The sequence below is a fragment of the Vollenhovia emeryi genome, unplaced genomic scaffold (genome assembly GCF_000949405.1).
Source record: "Vollenhovia emeryi isolate VEMERY1.0 unplaced genomic scaffold, V.emery_V1.0 DF939155.1, whole genome shotgun sequence".
Taxonomy (NCBI): Eukaryota; Metazoa; Arthropoda; class Insecta; order Hymenoptera; family Formicidae; genus Vollenhovia; species Vollenhovia emeryi.
The window spans coordinates 1-7,229 of record NW_011967211.1 but is presented as its reverse complement, the minus strand read 5'-3'; the positions used below and the strand labels follow the sequence as shown (position 1 = coordinate 7,229).

Here is a 7,229-nt window from a genome sequence, read left to right as displayed (position 1 = left end):
TAAGGGAAATTACCAATGACTGTCGACAACGAAAATCCCGATTGGTCGAAATTCTTAAGTCTCAAGTCTTACTGCTTACGTTTGTTGGTGTGTTTCCAGCTTTAGGCTAATATTACATTTGTCGTACGACAAATGTAATATTAGCCTAAAGCTGGAAACACACCAAGAAACGTAAGCAGTAAGACTTGAGACTTAAGAATTTCGACCAATCGGGATTTTCGTTGTCGACAGTCATTGGTAATTTCCCTTAAGTCTTAACTCACACAGCAAAGTATCCCTTTTTATCTCTAGCCTCCCTAGTTTATATACTTTTTACAGAATTTCAACCGCACGACAAATGTAATACCAGCCTTAAGCCCGTATCAGACTACGGATTGAGATTGAGATTAGATTGAAATTTGACCAATCACAGTGAAGTTTACTAATATCAAGTTTAGTAACTTGTACTCTAATTGGTCAAATTCCAATCTAATCTCAATTTCAATCCGTAGTCTGTTACGGGCTTTACCCATTCGTCAAAATGTGGATATTGGCTACATAATTCATGTCCCGGTTTTCCAACGTCCACAGAGATCGTATCGCACATATCTGGCTGTGGCAGAGCTCTCGCTCTCAGGCCTTCTCTCTGCGCTACTAGTTTGCCGTGTAGGGAAAAAAGGTAGCCACGTTTGCCGCCCTGGCGAACGCGATTCGTTGGCGACACTGGATTCACTCCGGTCTCCTCGCGTCTGCTTGCGTTTACAGTGCACCCTTAACGATGACGAATGTTTTCTTTTCGCTCCGCGCGTACTGCAAAATCATTTTACACGCAGCCAAATACCCGCATTGTGCAATAAATGGCCTGCTGCTCGGCAAACAAAAGAACAAGGACGGCCGGACGGATCTGTACATCGAGGATGCGATACCTTTATTCCATATATGCCTACACGTTTCCCCAATGGCGGAGATAGCGCTTACTTTGGTAAATATTCGACGAACAAGGTGTCGGCTCGCCGTCGCGAGCGAAACGCTTCCCGAAGTTCGCGTCGCGCCTTCCGTCGAGCGCGTAATCGGGGCACGTGCGAAAATCCAGCTGCGTGACGTGTCGATAACCTAACCTATGCCGCAAGGCCGAGACGTCACGGCGATCCTTTTTTCTCCATTGCACAACTTTCCGCTCGAAATGCTAGAATAATGGTGTCCCGTAACGTTGATTTAATCTTGCAACAGGTGGACCAGTTAGCTACAAGCAAAGGCCTTATACTGGCGGGTTACTACCTGGCCAACGAGAACATAAATGACTTGAGGTACCTTGACTTTCCTTTAATATTACTTTCGTTTAACGTTCCTCCCCTTTAACGTTGTATCGAATGCAGCACAGACAGACCGGCTCACAGAGTAGCAGACAAGATCGCAGAGAACTTTAACAATGCACTGCTGGTAGTGGTAAGTTTGTCAGTCGTCGGGTCAGAACATTTTACCTTCTTATAACGAATTCGGTTGCTTGCGCTAGTGCGCGCTGTGAGTGCATACTGAGGCTTATTGGTACTCAATATATTCTTATACTTTGTCTTAAATACACATCTAAAGAGTATTAAGCCAAAAAGTGATTTGTACAGATGCTGTACAGATCATTTTACTGGGTAAAAAGTCTTTCGCGAGGTATTTAAGATGACCTTTAAATATAAGAATCGAATGTAAACGAGCCTGAGTGCGCACTGAGTGTACACTGTTGCAAACGTCATTTGGATTCTTTGCTGTTATCAGGTGGATAATCGAGAACTGACCCTGGGCATGGAATCGAGTCCGTTGAGAATTTCGCAATCCGTAGAGGGAAAGTGGAAGCCAAAGGATAAGGCAAAGTAATTATACATTTTCAAGATCGTACGGAAAAGTCGCGTCGATCTCCTCGGAAGATCGACTTGACCGAGTTCTCTCGCACGGACGTTACACGTTGCTCTTCTCGTTGCAGCATAATTTATGATATTGCACACACGGACGCAATGTATTCGTTACTGAAGGCAGAGGAGTATAGGAATCTGATCGACTTCGACAACCATCTGGATAACATCACTCTTGACTGGCAAAATCTGAAACTAAATGAAATAATCGACGAGGCTGTCGACAAACCCACATAAGAGATGACGATGCAAACCATTCCAATACGTAACACACAGACACATATACACACACAGAGATCATACAAAGATTGTTTTATTTATATGTTATGTTGCACTCTATCTATATTTCATTCACTATATGCAAAGTAAACAAATGTACATACGCTATAGAATTTATAAATGAATATCACCTGTTTTTAAAAAGGTCTCGTCAGAGTTTTACTCTTGTCTATTCCCCTGCAATCTCGGGGTCAATTCTGTATCTTGCGGTATAGCAAAAATGAAGTGAGCGGCTTTGTCACTTATACCGTAAATTTTTAGTGCTTGGAGTGAATTTTTGAACGCAGGAATTGCCAATACATATAGACAGGCACACGGCGTCTCGCGACGTCTTTGTATGCATGGCTAATTTTAAGGAAGGCAAGTTAAAAGTTACCGATAAAGTATAACTAAATCAAGTTAAAAGTCTCAACAATTTATACTGTAACTAACTTAAGTTAAAATTGTTTATCTTTTTAACTGGACCCCACCCTGACTCTATGTATTATATACTGTACATTCTTCTGAAAAGTATAACTTTGTAAAAAATCCCCGAGAGCCAAAACCCGATTTTGAGAATCGTACGAACGACAAGCTTCAACTGAATGCGAAAATAACGGCTCGTGTTGCGGGAGAGGTTTGAAATGAAAACGTGTGTGTGTACACGTCGATTTACAGCTCTACAAAAACATTATTTACCGACCGGTTAAGCAGGCAGGCTGAGGGAGAGGGAGCTTCAGTGTAAATAGAGTTTCCTCGGGTCAGTTTAATTCCACATTTCTCCCCGTCTTCATTCGACTCTCAACCGGCGAGGGAAGCTCTATTGCTACCATTTGCGCGTGAAATATTGTTTTGTCGCAATTGTTACGGCTGTTATCGAGACAGTCCGGTCGTGCGAACTTAACCTCAGCTTGGCAACGTCTTCCATTCGTAAAGAAACCAAGGTATGCGATAAGTTGTTCAGATACAGACAGTCATTCCCTTCGCAGACAGCAACGCGATATTTTAAACGTAATTGGGAAATGGGGGGGCAAATTATTTCTGCATTTGTGTACTTTTTGAAAAGATGAGTCCAAGTTGTGTTCTAACTCATATAAATTATATGAGTATCTATAAGTCTGCAATTTATTTCAAACTGTCGAATTTGTTAAAAACAACTTTGCTCACTTTAGGCGACTTTTGGCGACTGTTTGGTACCAAAGTATACCAGAGCGTACACTCAGCGTCGCGAATGCCTTTACACCCGAAGAAAGATGCTAAAAAAGTATCCGATGGGAAAGTTTATTTTAATAAAATGAATTTTTCTATCGGAATATATCGAACTTAACGGCTATTTTCAGGTGTAAAGGCATTCGTGACGTCGAGTGTATACCCTGGTAGGTACACTTTGGTATGTACACACACTAGGAATCACTGATGCCTTCCCACGTGAATTTAGGCATGTATCAACACACTTATACGTTTTGCCTCTTTCGAAGTCTCACAGGTCGACGATTTCACCATCTAAAGCGAGTAGTATATTGAAATATGAACTAGAACGGTTACTATGTGCGCCACATATAACGCGCCGCAACATAAACAAATGTGTAATATTTAGCATGGTGTTCACATTATTTTGTCCGCTCCCAGTAAATACATGAAATGTGCACGTGTTCCACACGTGCCTAAATTCATATGGGAAGGCATCAGCGATTCCTAGTGTATCACCAAAAATCGCTTCTTGTACACACTCATTCGTGCCCTTGTATCTCTTATTGTATGCAGGGTCCACGGATAATGGAACATCGGTGTAATTGTGGCAGTCTACACGATACGGCGGAATTAGGAGTCAGCTATAATTTATACGAGAAAATAGATAAAGACAGAGTGGAGTGCCTGAACGAGCACGAGGAGGGCTGTGGCGCCGGAGTCTTCAAAACGTGGGAAGAGAGATTGGACAGATCACAGGTGAGTCACATTTCTATCTCACAAATATCAAGTGTACCGGAATATTTCTTACGAAGCTTTTGCACAAAATCTCTTCTCCGTTTCATTTCAGTACGTCGAAAGCGATGTCGATGCCGAGCTTCTGTTCAACATACCGTGAGTATCCTGACAATTTTTTTTTTCTTGATAAAAGTGCATCAGTCGTTACAGCTCGACTTTTTCCTCTGCAGTTTCACGGGAGATGTAAAGTTAAAGGGCCTTATTGTGGTTGGAGATGAAGATGCTCTCCCCAAAACGGTGAAGCTGTGAGTACAATTAAACTTTGTCGAGAAAGGAGCACGCGTTGACATTCTAGATGTAAGAAATAATACGTTTTAATAAACTTGTTTAAGATATAAAAACCGACCGCACATGCTGTTCGATCACGTGGGCACCAGCCCAGAGCAGGAATTTGATTTAATTACCGATTCGTATGGAATACACGAATATCCCATAAGGTAAATTGTACATCTGTCTCTGTATTTTTAGATTTAAGAATTTATATAGAAATTCGTGCGAGATGTTAAAAATGTAAAAGTAAGATGCCATAAAAATTATCACAGAACAGTCAAGTTTTCGTCAGTGCAGCATTTAAGCCTCTACTTCACTGGCGACGGCAACGCAGAAGAAATAAAAATTTATTACATCGGTCTGAAGGGAGAGTGGACGCCGGCTCACAAACACGGTGTGACTATCTGTACGTACGAAGCACGTCCCCTAATCAGCGATCATCCAACGGATTTCAACGAAGTCGGTAGGGTAATTAAATGATATCCGGATTAAAAGCCGTTTGTGAGACTCTGGTTTGGAAGGCAGGAAGCGAAGACCGAGGACACGGTTTTGTAAAATAATGTACGCTATATTCTATCGCGAAGATTCGACGTATGTTTTCGAATAAAAATCCTGTAATAATAAGAAATTTTGGTAACAGCTTTATTTCAATTACACTTATATGTTCGTAGTCTTACTGGAATTATTTTCTATGATAAGATGTACAGTAGAGAACCTTACTTACTTAACAAGTATATTGTACATCATTTCCATCACATTACACCGTTAGTGAGCTCCCTGGCATGGTACACGGTTTAGACTTATCGACTTTAGAATATGAAAACATTATATCTTACGTCTGGAACTTGATCTTTCCTACGTCCATTTCTGAGAATTGCATATCTAAGTGAAAGTCAATAATTTGAAATAACTCAAGCGGCTGCGGTATCCTGCCGGTTTCGAGCTTCGACCAGACAGGAACATCTGAAAATGCATTTGGACCATGTTTTCTCGCTCGATGCCCGTGCTAGACGGGACGTATATCTGCACTTACCATTGAAATGTATCTCGAATGCACCCGACGAGACCAACTGACCCTCTATGGCGTTACCGATCAGGAAAATCAATATACAGGAATAAAAGCGATTGTTCACACACCACTGCCACACCGACGTCAGTGGCAGACCAAAGTTGATCCCGGTCACGACTAGGATGATTATCAGTATCTTCAGTGTTCCCTGCAATGCAAATTTACGCGTGAACGGGACGCAGACACCACGGTGAAGTATGTGCAGGGTGATAAATGTAATTACCAGCACTTTGGCGATTAGCATGTTATAACCGGGTGGATTAAAGTTCTCGCCCTCGACGTGGAGCTCCGGATACTTCTGCTTAAGAATGCTCACATACTGCTCGAAGGCTTTCCTATAGCCGCACGAGTAGCTGCAACAGAGAACGACAATTTCCATCTTTGTTTAACGACAAGTCCAAAGTCCCGACGATAAAAGCTCGCGCTTTCTCTCTCTCTCTCCCTCGCTCGCCCGCTCGCTTTAGATTTATGTGAGAAACCAGACAAGTGTCTCGTTTGAGCGCGCGTGCGATTTAATCGGCGGACGATCGTTGCGCGTCCATTATCTTATAGGACGGACGCATTCGGTCGCGAAGATCAACATATCGAGGGGGAGGATTCGTTAAGGCTTACCAGTAGAAGAACCTCAGGGTCGGCCCGGTTTTTGCGCCGAGCTTGGTTAACGGCGCCTCGTCGCTGTTCGCGTCTATGCTGTGCGCCAGCAGGACCGCGAGGACACACAGGCGTATTAACCAGTGCATGTTTATCCCGTCTTTATCAGTTCATTGAATAAGAGACCCGGCCCTCACGGCGTCCACGCGACGACCACACGCAACTAAACGCATCGAATCACTGCATGCTCTCTCTCGGCCTGGAATGTCCTCCTTCTCTCTCGCTCTTACTCCGATGCGCGCGCGCGGGGGGATACGTGCCTCTTTTGTGCGAGGATCGAAACTTGTTATCGCGCGGGGGCCTTCAATTTCCCAATCGTTGACCGCGAGACGCCGCCGTCACGACCGATTCCGTTTCCAACTCAACCGGTCGCGCAGTCGAGCAGCGGATTTTCGTCGCGAACAAAAGTGCGAGTCAGCCTCATTCTGACAGGTTGCCTCGCGCGCATGCGTCGCGCGCGGCGACGCGGCCAGCAGGCGGCGAAGCGCCATTGGTTGCAATACGAACAGACCTATGATTATACACGAGATAGGCTCGCTGCATCATCTTGTCATTGCAAGATCGATGCTTGAAAACTCGCAGCCTGATTGGCCGCTGCTGTCACGTTTGAAAGTTGCAACCGTTGCGAATCTAGTTGACGTTCAGTTGTTGGACGCGGAGCAAACGTCGGTCGGCCGCGAGAATCCGCTCCGTGTTTCCGTCGATTTCGGCTCGCCAAGAGGGCGAGCCCCGTGTCCGGGGTGTCGTGAGTAAGTGGCGCGTTCGCAGGCTCGTTTGTGGCGTTCAAGCAGCCGCCGGGAGAAGCGTGCCGGGAAATCTCGGTCGTCGTGAGTGAGCCGTAGTCGCGAATCGGCCATTCCGCGGCCGCTCGGAAGTTCGGTTGTCGCGTCTCGCGTGCCTCAAACCGCCGAAAAAAGTCGAGAGTGCACCGCGAACGGGAGTGTCGAGTGTCGCGAGCGTGTGTCTCGAGAGTGAATTTCATCCGTCGCGAGTGTTAAGTCGCCGATGCGGCTTGCAGAGTAAAATTGGTGATACTGTGTGTGATATCGTATACAATGCGATATATATGTGATAGTGCATATTCTATTGTGAAGTGTTAAGTGAGTTGTGACCAA

At 44.6% G+C, this 7,229-nt stretch overlaps 3 protein-coding genes across 4 annotated transcripts; 2 read left to right on the top strand and 1 right to left on the bottom strand.

The window, feature by feature from the left end:
* The first annotated feature begins 715 nt into the window (after positions 1-715).
* On the top strand, positions 716-2,303 carry LOC105565049 (ER membrane protein complex subunit 8/9 homolog). Its single transcript, XM_012017889.1, has 5 exons — positions 716-961; positions 1,210-1,286; positions 1,356-1,425; positions 1,747-1,841; positions 1,952-2,303. Exons 1-5 carry the CDS (start codon positions 758-760, stop codon positions 2,115-2,117), a joined length of 612 nt encoding a protein of 203 aa, XP_011873279.1. The 5' UTR covers positions 716-757; the 3' UTR covers positions 2,118-2,303.
* Positions 2,304-2,378: 75 nt separating this feature from the next.
* Positions 2,379-5,022, top strand: LOC105565048 (PITH domain-containing protein CG6153). 2 transcript variants are annotated; one of them, XM_012017887.1, is made up of 6 exons: positions 2,379-3,082; positions 3,903-4,085; positions 4,177-4,220; positions 4,295-4,369; positions 4,457-4,561; positions 4,646-5,022. In XM_012017887.1, the coding sequence occupies exons 2-6, from the start codon at positions 3,915-3,917 to the stop codon at positions 4,872-4,874; spliced, it is 624 nt and encodes a 207-aa protein (XP_011873277.1). In that variant the 5' UTR covers positions 2,379-3,082; positions 3,903-3,914; the 3' UTR covers positions 4,875-5,022. The 2 variants fall into 2 exon arrangements, with proteins under 2 accessions (XP_011873277.1, XP_011873278.1); XM_012017888.1 differs by having other exon boundaries at positions 2,773-3,082; positions 4,667-5,022.
* On the bottom strand, positions 5,023-6,370 carry LOC105565047 (selT-like protein). Its single transcript, XM_012017886.1, has 4 exons — positions 6,076-6,370; positions 5,687-5,816; positions 5,428-5,611; positions 5,023-5,357 (listed from the first exon to the last, which is right to left on the bottom strand). The coding sequence occupies exons 1-4, from the start codon at positions 6,201-6,203 to the stop codon at positions 5,227-5,229; spliced, it is 573 nt and encodes a 190-aa protein (XP_011873276.1). The 5' UTR covers positions 6,204-6,370; the 3' UTR covers positions 5,023-5,226.
* Between the last annotated feature and the right edge of the window lie 859 nt (positions 6,371-7,229).

What these genes read in the sequence shown, in the direction of transcription:
- LOC105565049 (XM_012017889.1), top strand. Translation starts at nt 758, where the DNA reads ATGACGAATGTTTTCTTTTCGCTCCGCGCGTACTGCAAAATCATTTTA. An exon ending in GAGAACATAAATGACTTGAG is followed by an intron (nt 1,287 to 1,355) that starts GTACCTTGACTT and finishes TATCGAATGCAG; the next exon opens with CACAGACAGACCGGCTCACA. An exon ending in ACAATGCACTGCTGGTAGTG is followed by an intron (nt 1,426 to 1,746) that starts GTAAGTTTGTCA and finishes TGCTGTTATCAG; the next exon opens with GTGGATAATCGAGAACTGAC.
- LOC105565048 (XM_012017887.1), top strand. Translation starts at nt 3,915, where the DNA reads ATGGAACATCGGTGTAATTGTGGCAGTCTACACGATACGGCGGAATTA. An exon ending in GAGCTTCTGTTCAACATACC is followed by an intron (nt 4,221 to 4,294) that starts GTGAGTATCCTG and finishes TTTCCTCTGCAG; the next exon opens with TTTCACGGGAGATGTAAAGT. An exon ending in ATACACGAATATCCCATAAG is followed by an intron (nt 4,562 to 4,645) that starts GTAAATTGTACA and finishes TGTAAAAGTAAG; the next exon opens with ATGCCATAAAAATTATCACA.
- LOC105565047 (XM_012017886.1), bottom strand. Translation starts at nt 6,203, where the DNA reads ATGCACTGGTTAATACGCCTGTGTGTCCTCGCGGTCCTGCTGGCGCAC. An exon ending in ACCCTGAGGTTCTTCTACTG is followed by an intron (nt 5,817 to 6,075) that starts GTAAGCCTTAAC and finishes TCTCTGTTGCAG; the next exon opens with CTACTCGTGCGGCTATAGGA. An exon ending in TGCTAATCGCCAAAGTGCTG is followed by an intron (nt 5,612 to 5,686) that starts GTAATTACATTT and finishes TTTGCATTGCAG; the next exon opens with GGAACACTGAAGATACTGAT.